At 44.8% G+C, this 17,705-nt stretch overlaps 1 protein-coding gene across 1 annotated transcript; it reads right to left on the bottom strand.

The window, feature by feature from the left end:
* Positions 1-589: 589 nt before the first annotated feature.
* LOC146694232 (extracellular calcium-sensing receptor-like) lies at positions 590-9,865 on the bottom strand. The gene is made up of 10 exons (XM_085478724.1): positions 9,816-9,865; positions 4,374-4,520; positions 3,833-4,127; positions 3,660-3,746; positions 3,208-3,477; positions 2,800-3,006; positions 2,443-2,718; positions 1,789-2,016; positions 1,583-1,706; positions 590-1,500 (listed from the first exon to the last, which is right to left on the bottom strand). Exons 3-10 carry the CDS (start codon positions 4,091-4,093, stop codon positions 590-592), a joined length of 2,364 nt encoding a protein of 787 aa, XP_085334850.1. The 5' UTR covers positions 4,094-4,127; positions 4,374-4,520; positions 9,816-9,865.
* Between the last annotated feature and the right edge of the window lie 7,840 nt (positions 9,866-17,705).

The following is a 17,705-nucleotide window of genomic DNA, read 5'->3' as shown; positions in this document are numbered from 1 at the left end:
TCTTCCAAATAACTGTTGGGAGAAACCTCTAAACATCCTGTCACCGGGTGAAAAAAACCCTCCTCTATCGTCACAGTACCATCAATCAGAATGCGCAATTCAAATCAGGTGAGATTCAAACAGGTCAAGCAAGAAAGCAAGAAAGAAAATAGCTGCTATGATATGTATGAATGCATAATAGTGAAAGCCAAATGTCTCAATTGCTTGTAATCCAAAATTAGCGCTCAAAAATGAAAAATCCTTGTATTTAAAAGTCGCTAAAACCATATACTCACTGCAGATCACTGAAGGTGTCCTGCAGTTTTTGAACCGGTCATAAAGTTTAAAATTCTAACAACCTTGCATAAAATTCATTTATTTGAAAAATGGGTCAAAGCTTCTTTGTATCTACTATTTCTGTTGTTGATACTTTCAAATTCATATAAGAGTATTATAAACCCTAGTCAATATACATCACATTTAGAAAGACAAGATATACAAGTATAAGCAATATGAGTCTTGCATGAATCTAATTATTTATATATTCATGATTTATTAATTTATATGTATTTATTTTCATGCATGCATTTTAATTTATGTGGAAACATTTTTACGATTCAGCACCACGACCCATTAAGGCCTTTTTTGTGTTGATCTCCGGTCTCATCAGGATTATGTAACATTTGGGTCCAAACAGTGTGATCAAGAGTCCAAAACTTGAGGCCAGGATGGCAAATACCTCCACTGCATCTGCATAATTTCCCGGTGAGCTGATATACACAGGAACAAAGGCCACCCACACAGCACAGAAGATTAGCATGCTGAATGTGATGAGTTTGGCCTCATTAAAACTATCAGGGAGATTCCTTGCCAGGAATGCAATAAGAAAACTGAGGACAGCCAAAATGCCAATATAACCCAATAACACTGCAAAACCCACAGTGGACCCAACTGTACACTCATAAACAATCTTATCATTTTGGTATTGGGTGTTTTTATATGGAGTTGGAGAGGAAGAAACAAGCCAGGTAGTGCAGATGGCTGCTTGAATAGATGTAAGGCACAGAACTGTTCCTCTCTGCTGCATAACACCAAACCACTTCAGACTGGTTCCCCCTCCTGGCTTGGAGGCTTTGAACACAGCCAGAACAACCATGGTTTTTACCAGGATGCATGAGACACAAAGCACAAAGCTGATCCCAAATGCTGCATGTCTGAGTTGGCATGTCCACATCCTGGGTCGTCCAATGAACAGAAGTGAACACAGGAAACACAACTTGAGTGACAACAATAGCTGGAAACTAAGTTCTGAATTGCTGGCACGTATTATAGGTGTTCTGCGATGGTAGAAAAAGATCCCTAGAACAACAGCACAAATGAGTGTGCCCAGCAGTGAAGTTGCTGCCAAACAAATACCCAGAGGCTCATGGTAGGAGAGGAACTCTGTCTTCTTGGGAACGCAGTAGTCACGCTGGGGGTTTGACCAAAAATCCTCTGGACAACTGGTGCACTCAAATGAGTCTTAAAAAGAAGAAGATGGTGAAATGCATATTATATTTCAAAGAAAAAAATAAATATGCCATGTTGAAAGATAAACACCTACTGCTTTTATTAGTAATTTTTCCCTCAGAACAAGGGATGCAGTCAAAACAGCATTTGGGTTCCGCCTTCCTTCTCACCATGTGGGTACCAGGAGGACAGCTCTCACTGCATACTGATCGAGGTGGCTATTGGACAAAGTTAAACATTACTTGCCAAAATTACATATGCTATACATGTGACAATGTAAAAGTCTAAGAAACGTATAACCTTTTTCAAATCAAAGTTCCAGAAGATTTTGTCTTCATCAAGTATGAGTTCTTCACCTTTGAAAGTTGACCTTTTAACCTCACCCACATTCTGAACTTCAGTGCTTCCATCAGGGAGCCACAACCAGTTCATCACATCGTAAATTGGTACCACATCACCATTCTCATCAAATGACACTTCATCACCAAATGGTGTGGTAAAGTTCACCCTTTCCAAGTAATAAACAAGCTGTTAAAAAAATAAAATAAACTATTGGACTCATTATATTTAAATATAGAAATCAAGGTATTTCACTAATAACCTGTATGTATGTGTACATAATAAACAAGCTGTTAAAAAAGTGATTCATCAGAAATAAATTATTTTTCACATTGAAATAGTGGCATACTATTCAGAGGTCATTATGCCTATTTTATTTAAATATAGAAATTACAGGAAGAACAAGTTATATCACAAAAGGTCAATGATCTCTCCGATCTAAATATACGAAGCACTACACTATCAGGAGTACAGAAAATCCTTTTAGCTCCTTCCAGCTGTTTAACCAGTAAAACATATGGCATTTTGTTTAATCCCACAGGATGAATGTCACCCTGAAAGTAATTACAAGCAAACAATTTGTTTAGTTAGGTGGACTGTAAACTGATATCACACCTGCCATGGCTCCAGTGACTGCAAAGCACCACAGCTGTTCCCACTGAAAGGCCCTCTTCCTGGCTTGCACCGTAGCATGTCATCAATGGAATATGCCAGGGCATAAACAGCTTTGTACACATTATACTCAGGCCGCAGGTTGGTAATGTCCAAGAACTCATTGTCCACATTTTGCAGCTTTTCCTGTCCAGTGCATAATGCACCTCCACCTTCCAGCCAGCCTGGTGGAGCTGGTGCAAATCTGCACTGAAATGTGAATTCCCAAAACTGATTCACCTGAAATATTTAGATTTTATAAATATAAATTATGATAATATCTAGTTCTTGCACATACCATACTAAATGTAAAAACCTCACCATGCTATTTCCATAGCTATTGTTGTAATGTAGAGTGGGACGTATTTTTAACAGGAATTCCCTGAGCCCTGGTATTTCCCCATGGCGAATGGCAATACCCAGTGTACCACCCAGGTATGGCATAAGCTGAGGTGTTTGGAGCACAGCAGCTGCTGTCCAGGCCTCACTGGCCATCCACTGTAGGCCTGTTACATTTTGTGTCACTACCTGTGCATTGTAATATACCAAATATTGAAACTGGCAAATACTTTAGGGACATTATCATGCCATTGAATTGCTTCTCTTGCAAAATAATTCCACATGATTTAATTTCTTTACTCATTCACACAAACATACAAAATGTTTTACACACTATAGTTAATTCAAATCTTTATAATTATTAATAATAAAATTGTTGTAAAGCCAGACCTCATTCATAAGGTTTAGTATGTGACTCTCATATGCAAAGACAATTACAACTCGAGCTGTGGATTTTTTCATGACATTCACAATCCTCCTGACTTCATCTGTGTTTTTGTCCCGAGGCAAAACCTCAAAGTACGCCAGGCAACCTTCACCAGACCGACTGAGCTCAGATTGTAAGGATCTTGCTGCATTATGTCCATAATCATCATTACTGATGAGCAAACCTGCCCAAGTCCAGCCAAAATGTTTTAGAATCTGGATCATAGCACGTACCTATGTGAATACAGATTAGAACAGAGGTGCATAGTCTAGAAAAATCTTTCATTAGAGTTACTTTTCATCAGCTTTACAGCACATCATTATGTATTCTGTTGGAAAACAGGTATTCATCAGGTATATCCTTAAATATACTTTAGTTCTTTATTTTTTATTGCTTTAATTTTGGTGATGTTTACCTGGAAAGCATCACTTGGTATTGTCCTAAAGAAGGATGGATACTTTTGACGATCAGTCAGACAGGAACATGTGGCAAAATAACTCACCTGTCAAAAATGCAAGCTTTATATTGTATTAAATATACAGTTAATTCAACCAACAATAACATGCTATGGTTAAACTGAGAACTTACCATAGGTACTCTGTACAAACCTAAGACGCTGGAGATAGCAATAGAACGTGTAGAGGAAGAATCACCCACAATCCCTATGACTAGAGGATTTCCAGCACATGCATGATCCAATATAATTTGTTCCTCTTGACCATTGACTAATGACAATGCTCCTCGGAATCCAATTCCAAGTTCAGCACAGTTGTCATAAAGACTGTATCCTAAAGTCACATTAGGTAAAAGTTCAGAGTTTTTGTTGATTTCATCAATAGCAAAAGCCATGATTTGTGCCAGCCTAAATCCTTGTACATAGAATCTAAAAAAAGAAAAAAGTTAATTATTGTAAAATAAAAACAAGATACTTGGAAAACGGAGTGCAAAATTAATTAACAAAAAAAATACAGACACTGAATGAAAACAATTAAAAGGACATTTTAATGAAAAAATAACAGCAGACGGTCAAGAAACTTGCATGATGATATTAATACTTTAGTTATAAAATACAATGGAACTCATTTCCCACAATTTTTTCTTTTCTTCATTCCCCCCTGGCCATACTTACCCATGACATGTAGGCTGTTGTGGTTCTGAGATAAAAGACAGGTCAGGAACACTTTTAAAAAAATGGACTGGAAACAGTCCACCCAGAATTACATCTCCAGTCTTGTGCACCCCATTTAGATGAAATTCTCCTTGTAACTGACAAGAGCTGGGAAATACAGAAGATAATAAAGCATAAGAAAAGTAGAAATATAGTAAAACAAGCAAGAGCAAATTGGTTTGAAATAATAACCACATGGCAGCTTTCTGGTTTTCTGAGCCTAGTAATCAGGTTTTATTGTTTTGTCATTCCTTTTTATTGGAATACAGTGTTAGATAATCTTGCAGCCCACCCATCTGGGAAAAGGGGGCAGGGCAGACTTAGAAAACAGTAAAAGTGAATTAGTAGATAACAAGAACTTTGTTTTGTGTGTGTGTTTTGTTAATTTCATTTCTTTTTAACAGATGTAAAAGATTACTGAATATTTTTATGGTTCAACAAATGTATGAAATACACATCAAAAATATGATTCATGTACAGAAAGGTTTATGATGAAAATACCTTGTTAAAATAAAATATTAAGTCAAATCTAGCTGTCTTGGACTATAAAATTTCCATATTGTCAGAATTTTTTTTTTAATTTGTTCTTTTCACACAAAAGGAACCTATGCACACAGTGTTCCAAGACAAGTAAGTGTTTATTGTCAGAGTTTTTCATGATTTCTGCTTGGGCATCTCTCCAGTTGCCTCCACTCTGGCTCAGCTAGCACAGCTCTCTCATCAGGTGCTGGCATCCTACTCAAATAGGGGAGGTATGATTAGATGATGGTTATCAGCTGTGTAGGTTAGCCTTCCTGCCACCACAGCCTGTTTCCACTGCTCCACCCCTCCCCTGCAAAACCCCAGTCAAGGCTGAAGCCAGAATGTGGAGTTTATCCAACTTAAACTAGCATGTCCAGGGTCATGGGCCGTGGGTGGCGAAGCTCGACGAATGGAACAGTGGTGCAAGAGTTGATGGAGGAGAGGCATTGTTTTGCAGGTGTAGTCAAACAGGAGGGGGGAAGAGGAGGCCCGGGTGAGTCCAGAAAAATAGTGATCCGAGGCAGGGAGACAGGCAAGCCAGACTGTGAGGACTGGCCCTGGGACTGAGCTCCTCTCTTTTTAACTGGGTCCTGGACTTCCTGACCAACAGACCACAGTCTGTGAGGATCCACAATGTCTCCTCACCTTCCAGAGTCCTCAGCATTAGCTCCCCGCAGGGCTGTGTGCTAAAGCACCTCCTGTTCACACAGCTTACATATGACTGCTCACCCAACCATCCAAGCTGTCATATTGTAAAGTTTGCAGACAACACAGCTGTGGTTGGTTGCATCACAAACAATGATGAGACCGGCTAAAGGAAGGAGGTGGAACACTTGGAGGACTGGTGCAGGCAAAGCAATCTCTGCTTAAATTAGAAGAAGACGAAGGAGATGATTGTGGACTTCAGGAGGGGAACACACACACACACACCCCTGCACGTTAGAGGATCTGCAGTCGAAGTAGTACCCAGCTACAAGTACCTGGGTACGTACCTGGATAGCAACCTCACCTGGAAAAACAACACTTCCAGCCTGATCAGGAAGGCTCACCAGAGGCTCTACTTCCTGCGGAGGTTGAAGCGTGTGGGAATGGAGAGCTCAGTCCTCATCTCCTTTTACAGATGTGCGGTAGAAAATGTTCTGTGCTCTGGCATCAACGTGTGGCACGGAAAATGCACTGTGGCAGAGGGGAAAGCTCTACAGAGGGTGTTGAAGGCTGCACAAAGAGTTGTCGGAGGCAGCCGCCCAACCGTCACAGACATATAAGCCTCCAGATGCAGGAAGAGGGCCACCTGTATCATGAAGGACTCCACTCACCCAGCACACACACTCTTTGTCCCGCTCCCCTCAGGCAGGAGGCTGAGGAGCATTAAATGCAAAACCACCAGACTGAGAAACAGCTTCATTCCAGAAGCTGTGAGACTTCTCAGTGCATAATGGACAAGAACTGTTATTGTAGCACCTTAACCACTACTTGACACTTATTGACACTGTAACTTTATCAATGCATGTCATCATGCCCTTTGCAGCTAAAGTATTTATTTACACCCATATTTATACCCACACTCTATACCCATACTCCATACTGGTAGTCAGGTTGTTGCACTCTACTTATGGTATTATTTATTGTATTGTCTTATTACTTGTCATTTCTGTTTGTTAAAAAAAAACAAATAACAAACCCCCCCCCCCCAACTATTTATTTATTACTTTGAAAAAAAAATTCTGTTTCTTCATTATTTTTGTTTCCTTTCACTCCAGGACCATGTATACATAATTTCATTCCACCTCATGTTAACATGTGATGCGAATGACAAATAAAGCTCCTTGAATCCTTGAATGGCTACCAGCTGGTGGAGAGCAAGGGAGATCAGTGTCCAGGTGAGTGTGTCATGGATCGGCTGTGTGGCAGGCTGGAGGAGGACCCAATCGCAAGATTCACAAACACGGGGATGAACTCAAAAGCAGCTTTATTGCTGACAGGCAGAACATAGGAAATACAGAACTCAACTAAACTGGGAATCAATAAACTAACACTCGTAGGGAGACACAGGGAATCCACACAGCAATGAGGGAGAACGCGACGCCGAACAGAGGGAGACGCAGACAGAAATACACAGAGGGTTAACGAGGAAAGTGGGAACACACGGGGAACACAGCTGACACAGATAACCATAACGAGACAGGGCGGGGTGAACATAACACTGACGGGAGACGGGCAGAGTCAAACAGGAAGTACAGAGGTTCAGACAGGAGGAGAGAGAGCACGGGGAAAACACAGACATAACGGGCAGGGGAAACATGGAATAAAACATAAGGAGAGACGAGGGCTCACAGATACACAGAGGGGCACACAGGGGGTAAAAGCCACGAAGGGAAAACACACAGGGAACAACATAACAGGGCAACTCAGGAAACAGAACCTAAACAGGGAACTAAATACAAAAATACAAGAGAACTAAGAATACTGTGGGCCAACACGGCCCAGGACCATGACATCACATGACATTCTTACTTGGCTCTCGGTGAAGGCGGTCGCACTTTTCTCCTCTCCTCCTTCCCCTTATCTTCCCTGCTTAGCCTCTTGTGTCCTGTCTTGTCTCGCGTGCACTACTTTTCCCTTGAACAGTCTCTCACTGTCGTTCTCTAAAACCTAACAGAGAATTATGGATTTGATCAACTGGTCTCTGAACGCTATTGACACCCTCTTCTCAACGAGAAGTCTGGGCTCGGGAGAGCCCGAGTGCCCTGGAGGGACTTTCCCTGCCGGATACACGATGGATGGGTGGCAGACCTGGAGGATCTTGTGCCTGGCGGGACTGTCTATCGAGGACGCTGAGGATATCTACCTATTCGGAACCATGATAACAGGGTTCTTGCTGATCGGAGCTGGCTTGGCCCTGACTTATCGGAGAAATAAGAGAGCGGAACCAGCTGTTCAAACCCCCCCTAAGCTGACCGCTGGAATTGAAGCGATGGGACGAGGCGCGGCCTCCCACACCGAACGCAGCATGGTCAACACCTTGGAGACGCTTACAGCTGCCGTGAAGACTCAAACTAACACCATTGAGCGTATGATGGGATACATCAGAGAGGGGCCTGCTCACAATAACACCCTTGAGCGGAAGTTGGATAACATCGCAGAACGGCTCACTGCAGCTGTGGGGTCTCAGAATCAGAAGAATGACAACACCACGGAACAGAAGCTTGATACCATCATGGGGAGGCTCGCAGCGCTCCAACGGGAAATCGAGGCCCCAGTGTCAGAGTGCTAAATTCGCTGCTCGCATAAAGGAGAAATCAACAATATTCTACATTTGGACACCATGGCGCCAGCTGCTCAGGCCCAAGGCTGGAGCCCACCAAAACAACTCCCTGATAACGACTGTGTGATGACTATTCTTCCCATCCCATGAAGGACACCTGGATCGGCTGGAGGACTGTTTACTTAGCCTGATAGGCCGAAGGACACTGTCTCCGCTGAACTCTGGACACGCACACACACCCTTACACTGATAAGCACGCACTCATCCCCCTCCCTTCCAAACGCCTTCGATGCTTGTTCCTGCGGGGGAAGACAGCAGGTCTGTGTGCCGCGCTGAAATGATAGCATGGTGCAGGACGACTGCTGTGTTCCTTCGGATTACCCCCCACCACCCTATCCATCCCCTGTGGCTTGTCATGTGCTCTGATGTTGTGATGTGGACATTAATGTGCTCTCTGTGCAGAGGAGTTTTTTTGTTTCCTGTTCTCATGCTGTCCTCCCATAGGTTGCCCAGCGTGTGAAGAGGTCTCTTTTTTTCCTCTTGTACTCTTCCCATTGTTGTGTAATTTTTTCAGTGTTATTCTCCCAACGCTGCCGATCTCCGACTGTATTCCCATGTGATGTCTTTGTTGTTGTGTGTGTAAGTCGGGGGGGGGGGGGGGTCCTATTCCTCTGTGGGGCAACCTGCATATGGCCAATAAAGCATTCATTCATTCATTCATTCATTCATCACCCCCCCCCCATAAGGGCTGGCTCCAGACAGCCCAAACACAGGAAAACAAAAACCAAACAGAAAACGACCCAGGGCGGGCGGCGGGGGCCCAGGACGGAGGGCTCGGAACAGAAAACAAAAACGAACAGAAAACACAGGAGCACAAGACCATAGTTCAAATAAAGTTCAGGGGGCCGACCCAGAGCCCACCGGCATAAAAGTTCACGGGTCACACGGTCGGGGGGCCGACCGGGCGGGTGGCACAGGTGACAGAGCTGGTCCGGAGGCCGGCCGCGCGGAAGGCAGCGGCGGCGGCGAAGGAGACGACTGAGCAGTTCAGGAGGCCGGCCGCGCGGAAGGCAGCGGCGGCTCTCCAGTGCCAGGCGTACTGGCCGAGGCCCGGTGGGCACAGGACCAGTCGAGGCGGGACCAGTCGAGGCGGGACCAGACGAGGACGAAGACTCCGATGAGGCTGGGCCAGACGAGGACGAAGACTCCGAGGCTGGGCCAGGCGATGCTGCCGAGGCTGAGGCTGAGGCTGGACCAGGCGATGCTGCAGAGGCAGAGGCCGACGCCGGACCGGCCGACATTGAAGGCGATGCAGAGGCCGGACCGGGCGTGGGAGATGCGGGGGCCGGACCAGGCGATGACGGGGCCGGACCAGGCGAAGCACAGGCTGAAGCTGGACTAGGCGAAGATGTGGACAGAGACACGGAGGCCGCAGCTAGCGTGGGTGAAGACACGGCTGCTGCAAACGTGGACGAGGCTGCCGGTGAAGCAGCTGGTGGCTGAACGGGCCCCTCGGACCCTCCAGCGGAGACGAAGAGGTGCTGGCCGGGCTGACCTGAGCCGCCAGCGGAGACGAGGAGGTGCTGGCCGGGCTGACCTGAGCCCCCAGTGGAGACGAGGAGGTGCTGGCCGGGCTGGGCAGAGCCGCCAGCGGAGACAAGGAGCTGCTGGAGGGGTCCTCCTGAACCCCCAGCGGAGACAGATGCAGAGCCAGCTGGTGCGGAGACCTTTGGCTCAGCGGACGCTAACTGTAGCTGCACAGGGCACACAGTCGGCTCGGGATGCAACGGCTGGGGCTGTGCAGGGCAAACAGTCTGTCCAACGTTTGTCAGTACCATGCAGTCCACAGCTGGCGGAGAAAGCTCACAAAGGCTCCCAGCTGAGGTTGGCAGTAACTGAACAGGTTGCTGAGCTACTAACTGTGCTGGTGACAGAGTTAATGACTGAGCTGATAACCAAACAGGCACTGGAGCAAGAAACTGAGGTGGTAACAGAACGGGTAATGGAGCTGCGAACTGTGATAAAGACTGGACTGGTGACAAAACAAGAAACTGTGCTAATAACTGAGCTACTGACTGCATTATGGACAGAAATGGCAGTTGTAGTGGTAGTTGCGCTTGTGGTTGAGCAGGTGTCTGACTCTGGGTTGAACGGGTGCTAGGCCTGGCCGAACACCAGCCATCCCCACCCGAGAAACAGATACGGGTGCAGGGACGAGCTGGGTTCTGGCTGCCTTTACCCTGGGGGCCGGTGTGGGTGCAGGAGCTAGCTGGACCTCTGTCGCTCCCACCCGAGGAACTGAGACGGGTGCAGGAGTCGGCAGGGTCACGGCTGACCTCACCCGGGGAACCGGAACAGGCACAGGCGACGGCTGGGTGTCCATCAACCCCACCCGAGGGGTAGGTACGGGTGCCGGGATGAACGGAGCCTCTGCCAGGCTGGGGATAGAAGCAGGGACCAGCTGGACCTCAGCCACCCTCACCCAAGGAGCTGATACGGGTGCAAGGGAGAGCTGGGCCCGCGCTGCCCTGGTTACAGGAACTGGAGGCGGAGAGCGGAGTTCGGGAGCAGTAACAGACACTGGAGAACTCACACAAGCAGCGTCTGGATAACCGGGATGTGAAACAACACTACACACAATTGTACAGAACTTAGCCCGAGACGTAGCACACACAGAGTCCATGGAACTTGGCCGAAAAGCATGGCGCACAGAGTCAAACTGACATGACCGGGGAACAGAAAAGTTAACCTGTGCAAACAGCTCTGCAGTGCTCAAACCTAAATCTCTTGCCAGTCCGAGTATAGCGAATGAAGCCTTGCGGCTCTTAACCTTAGCAGGCATTGAATACACAGTTTCAAGGAGTCCACGAGGAAAAACAGAAACAGTCTCTTGCTTAGCAGGCACGAGAGAAGGTGAGGTTACGCAGGTAGCATCCGAGTTAGCACTTTCGAGTTGTGGCACAGAAAAAACCACAGCCTGAGAAACTGAAGGAACCACACTGGGAGTCACAGACACAAGAGCTGGTTTAAAGATTAAACTGTTCGTAGCAGAGGAATGGCTAATAGTCTCTGTGTCACCTGGCTCAGGCAGAACGCTAGGCGTAGACGTTAAGATGGCTGGCTCAGCTAAACAGGTCTCAGTGTCTCTTTGAGGAGCCAAGAAGGCAATGGCTGGTTGAGGAGTTGGCTGGGAAACATCAGAAATGTCTAAAGACAAAATAGGCTGGAACATGAAACAGTCACTAGGAGGAGCATTAGCTATAGAACACACGGTTTCAGGGGGTATGTGTTTCTCAGCATGCACTGTTACATCTAGAGCTGATGATACTGACTGTGTGTGGCTGAGCTCAGACTGGGAAACCTTAGAATCCAAAGGCTGAGCAAAACAGTTCTGCGGGGCTACAATGCTGGTAGCAGTATGTAGGGGAGTCTGGCGTGAAATAACAGTCTTAGGTTCAGTTAACTCAACAGGGGAAGCATTCATACCGGCTGAAACAAAGGAGAAACTGCGAGCATTACAAGAATCTGATGGCTCAGAAACACAAAGATCACTGGTGAGAGCTACGGCTGAATAATCTGACACTGAGGTGCCTCGCTGTACAGCGTCTCTGGAGTCCGAACAAAAAGCGGCGGAATTATCCGAGTCAGGTAACACAACGGCGGGGAAAACGGAGCCACTCACAGTAGTGCATGAGTTATGGAGTCCGGGATCCGAAGGCTCGGGCTGAGAGTGTGACACACGGTCACTCTCTCCCAGGGGTGAAAACTGCTCCGCTGCTCGGGAACGGCGACGGCGGGGACGCCGTTTTCTCCGGGAAGGGGGAGGAGACGAGCCGGGCCGCGAATCCGTCAGCAGGCCGGGCTGAACATCCTCCGGCTCTTCGTACAGGAGCGACTGCTCCAGGAGGACGCCTACAGTGGAGACGAGGAAGTCCTGGATGTGGGGGCGGAGCGCGCCGAATAGCCAAGGGAGTCCGGACACCATCCGCTGTAGACGGACGGCTACGGTCTCCCGGTACTCACCCTCGGGCAGCGCCACCCACTCCTGACAGTGATACTCCACTGTATAAATCAGATCCTCCCGGAGGTCAGCGGAGGGGTTGTGAATCGCTGGGTCCATGTCGTGGTCGCGTTCTTCTGTCATGGATCGGCTGTGTGGCAGGCGGGAGGAGGACCCAATCGCAAGATTCACAAACACGGGGATGAACTCAAAAGCAGCTTTATTGCTGACAGGCAGAACATAGGAAATACAGAACTCAACTAAACTGGGAATCAATAAACTAACACTCGTAGGGAGACACAGGGAATCCACACAGCAATGAGGGAGAACGCGACGCCGAACAGAGGGAGACGCAGACAGAAATACACAGAGGGTTAACGAGGAAAGTGGGAACACACGGGGAACACAGCTGACACAGATAACCATAACGAGACAGGGCGGGGTGAACATAACACTGACGGGAGACGGGCAGAGTCAAACAGGAAGTACAGAGGTTCAGACAGGAGGAGAGAGAGCACGGGGAAAACACAGACATAACGGGCAGGGGAAACATGGAATAAAACATAAGGAGAGACGAGGGCTCACAGATACACAGAGGGGCACACAGGGGGTAAAAGCCACGAAGGGAAAACACACAGGGAACAACATAACAGGGCAACTCAGGAAACAGAACCTAAACAGGGAACTAAATACAAAAATACAAGAGAACTAAGAATACTGGGCCAACACGGCCCAGGACCATGACAGAGTGTGGCTATTGCAAGGTTGAATGATTGTCCAGGAAGCTAATGGGTAAGCAGATGTTTTGGCAAAGGCTGATTGCTGGTCTTAAATACTGCTGGCTCAGTCAGTCTCAAAATGGGAGTGAACATGATAGACTTACACTGGTTCTAAATGAGAAAACTCTTTAACAGTTGAATTCACTGAGGCTCATTTATCACAGCACAAAATATATAAAATGAGGCAGCAGTGAGGCAGCAGAAAAAGTTACAAATCTGTTACAAATAAGTCCTGACATACAACACAACAACAGCTGTGGAAACAACATGGTACTACTACTACTATAGTAGTTGCAAGAATTTCTTAATATTATTGTTTTTAATTTAATTGTTTGTAACATTTTCAATAAATTTCAGGTGAATCACAAAATGTTTTACACACTATAGTTAATTCAAATCTTTATAATTATTAATAATAAAATTGTTGTAAAGCCAGACCTCATTCATAAGGTGACTCTCATATGCAAAGACAATTACAACTCGAGCTGTGGATTTTTTCATGACATTCACAATCCTCCTGACTTCATCTGTGTTTTTGTCCCGAGGCAAAACCTCAAAGTACGCCAGGCAACCTTCACCAGACCGACTGAGCTCAGATTGTAAGGATCTTGCTGCATTATGTCCATAATCATCATTATTGATGAGCAAACCTGCCCAAGTCCAGCCAAAATGTTTTAGAATCTGAATCATAGCACTTACCTATGTGAATACAGATCAGAACAGAGGTGCATAGTCTAGAAAAATCTTTCATTAGAGTTACTTTTCATCAGCTTTACAGCACATCATTATGTATTCTGTTGGAAAACAGGTATACATCAGGTATATGCTTAAAAATACTTTAGTTCTTTATTTTTTATTGTTTTAATTTTGGTGATGTTTACCTGGAAAGCATCACTTGGTATTGTCCTAGAGAAGGATGGATACTTTTGACGATCAGTCAGTTCCTCTGAACCATTTTTGGGAATTCACATTTCAGTACAGATTTGCACCAGCTACATAAGGCTGTGTGGAAGATGGAGGAGCACTATGCACTGGAAAGGGGGATCAAGAAAATAGGAACACTGAGTTCTTGGACATTTCCAACCTCGGATCTGAGTACAATGTGTTTAACGTTGTGTATGTGCTGGCATATTCCCTTGATGACATGCTGAGGTACAAGACAGGAAGAGGGCCATTCAGGCAACACAGCTGTGCCACATTGCAAACACTGGAGCCACGGGAGGTGTGATATCAGATTACACTCCATCTGTCATGGTCTAGCAGTCCTCACCGGCCGACCTGCCTGTTTTGGTGTTTATGTTTATATTTCTACTCCCCTCCCATCTCTGTCTCCCTGTTATGTGTGTTTTGTGTGGGACTTGCATGTCCCTGGAAGTTTGGGTTCCGAGCGCCATCTGACCCGGAAGTGTTTCCGCGCTGGAGTCAGCCACACCTGCCTCTTGTAAGTCACTGCCAGCTGCTACATATTTTTTTTTCCTACTTAACCGTGTGACTGAGCTTCAGTTAACTCGCCTGTACAGCCATGGATTGCTTTGGGAAAGCAATCTTTTTGGCTAGTTAAAATATCTTAATAGATTACAGATTATACATTTTGATAGGAATTAAAAATGAAATGAGATATCATTCAGGACAGATATGTTTGAGGAGGAATGTCCTTTATGGGATGCAACAGGGAGGTAGAGTCTACAGCCCAATCTGGCGTGGAGGTGTGGACAGCCAGATCTGGCGCCCCACTTCCCACTCTCCTATCTATCTTGTCTCTTTTCTCTCTTACTTCTCACTATCACCTTTTCTATCCCTGTAAAGCAGTGTTGCCAACTCCTCAATAAGGAAAATCATTGTCCTAAAAGTCGCTAGAAGTCGCTTAATGACATTATTGCATAATTTGCATAATTGATTATGCTTATGTAATTGTAACCGACGCTGTAAAAGAGAGAAATAACATTGTAGAAGAGACATCAAGTGAGCAAAAAACACCTTAAATGCATTTAGAATATATTTAGAACTACAAATTAAATTTCTTTTAGCAATTATTGTTTTTTTAATGTCATAATTCCAACACTGCTCCTTTATCCAGGCTTCGGACCGGCAAAAGTGACCTGAAGTAGGAACTCTGGCCCGAGTTACTTTGTGTGTGTGTGTGTGTGTGTCTTTTTAAGTAGTTTTAAACCTATGATCCACCAAAAGTAACAGTAAAAGAAGAACAATTTAACCATAACATTGTTAACAAACTACATTAACAATTGAAATGGACAAAAAAGAGGCAATAGAAAAAACAGTGGCAATGTGAAATAATCATGGGAACTAGTCTTGTCCTTATTCAGGCTAATTGTTTTTTGTTTTGTGTTTTTTCAGACAACCCTCCACACACATAGGCTGTGCTGGCTCACAGAAAGAGTGGGCCATCCTCATTTTGGTGAAGATTCTCTATGGTAGGTTCAGCAACTGTAGCACTTGACTATAATGATCAAGCAGCTGATGTGCCAAAAAGCTGCAAAATATTATCAGCCAGCTGGTGTTCATAGCAAGCCTCACCAGACAGCTTCGGTCCATATCGGTTGTACAAATGGAATTAAGGTTCTGCAAGGTAATCCAATTTCTAAGTTTGCAATGATTGGAATGATGGATTTTAGTGCATTGATTTATTTTAGACAAAGAAAAATATGCATTTACCGCTGCTCCCGCCCTGTGTGTTACAGTCAGGGCGGGAGCAGCGGCTTTGCTCATGCGCAATTCACTTGCAGTTTGGACGCGTAGGGGTGAACATCTCCTGCTCTGACAGCAGCTGGGGGCAACTGCTACGTAAGGACTATCCGCTCCCTGTGAGCGCCTTGGTACGGGTGTGGTGCCTACGGCAGCACCCGCTGCTTGTTGAGAGTAAGAGCGATATGTGCTTTCACGTCAAAAAGTGTTTCTTAGTACACATCAGTTCCTGATATACAATAATTCCATAATTACAGATATGCAAATTAAACACAAGTATACTATGAATTCTGGGTGGATCCATATTGAAATGTTTTATTGAGAGAAAGTAATTTATAGTTTAATGATGTATAAGTTTAAATTTAACTGTTAAGAGTTAATAGCATTTGAGAAGTGTGAGTGCTTTATATTTTAACTCCATCATGAAAAAAAAATAGTAGTAGAGTAAAATAACTGTTTTTGCATCTTCTCACTTTCATGATGGAAGTGGAAAAAAGTTTTTTTCAAGATTCAGTATGTTTGGTTATATGTATTATTTATATCTATATATCTTTCTGCATGTAATTTTCTGTTATGAAAAAGTTACAAATCTGTTACAAATAAGTCCTGACATACAACACAACAACAGCTGTGGAAACAACATGGTACTACTACTACTATAGTAGTTGCAAGAATTTCTTAATATTATTGTTTTTAATTTAATTGTTTGTAACATTTTCAATAAATTTCAGGTGAATCACAAAATGTTTTACACACTATAGTTAATTCAAATCTTTATAATTATTAATAATAAAATTGTTGTAAAGCCAGACCTCATTCATAAGGTGACTCTCATATGCAAAGACAATTACAACTCGAGCTGTGGATTTTTTCATGACATTCACAATCCTCCTGACTTCATCTGTGTTTTTGTCCCGAGGCAAAACCTCAAAGTACGCCAGGCAACCTTCACCAGACCGACTGAGCTCAGATTGTAAGGATCTTGCTGCATTATGTCCATAATCATCATTATTGATGAGCAAACCTGCCCAAGTCCAGCCAAAATGTTTTAGAATCTGAATCATAGCACTTACCTATGTGAATACAGATCAGAACAGAGGTGCATAGTCTAGAAAAATCTTTCATTAGAGTTACTTTTCATCAGCTTTACAGCACATCATTATGTATTCTGTTGGAAAACAGGTATACATCAGGTATATGCTTAAAAATACTTTAGTTCTTTATTTTTTATTGTTTTAATTTTGGTGATGTTTACCTGGAAAGCATCACTTGGTATTGTCCTAGAGAAGGATGGATACTTTTGACGATCAGTCAGTTCCTCTGAACCATTTTTGGGAATTCACATTTCAGTACAGATTTGCACCAGCTACATAAGGCTGTGTGGAAGATGGAGGAGCACTATGCACTGGAAAGGGGGATCAAGAAAATAGGAACACTGAGTTCTTGGACATTTCCAACCTCGGATCTGAGTACAATGTGTTTAACGTTGTGTATGTGCTGGCATATTCCCTTGATGACATGCTGAGGTACAAGACAGGAAGAGGGCCATTCAGGCAACACAGCTGTGCCACATTGCAAACACTGGAGCCACGGGAGGTGTGATATCAGATTACACTCCATCTGTCATGGTCTAGCAGTCCTCACCGGCCGACCTGCCTGTTTTGGTGTTTATGTTTATATTTCTACTCCCCTCCCATCTCTGTCTCCCTGTTATGTGTGTTTTGTGTGGGACTTGCATGTCCCTGGAAGTTTGGGTTCCGAGCGCCATCTGACCCGGAAGTGTTTCCGCGCTGGAGTCAGCCACACCTGCCTCTTGTAAGTCACTGCCAGCTGCTACATATTTTTTTTTCCTACTTAACCGTGTGACTGAGCTTCAGTTAACTCGCCTGTACAGCCATGGATTGCTTTGGGAAAGCAATCTTTTTGGCTAGTTAAAATATCTTAATAGATTACAGATTATACATTTTGATAGGAATTAAAAATGAAATGAGATATCATTCAGGACAGATATGTTTGAGGAGGAA

This window comes from Copadichromis virginalis, linkage group LG14 (genome assembly GCF_057382275.1).
Source record: "Copadichromis virginalis isolate Kocher_CV1m ecotype Utaka linkage group LG14, C_Virginalis_male_GT1.1, whole genome shotgun sequence".
NCBI lineage: Eukaryota > Metazoa > Chordata > Actinopteri > Cichliformes > Cichlidae > Copadichromis > Copadichromis virginalis.
Note: the sequence above shows the minus strand (reverse complement) of the source record. Positions and strands in the feature narration are given on the sequence as shown.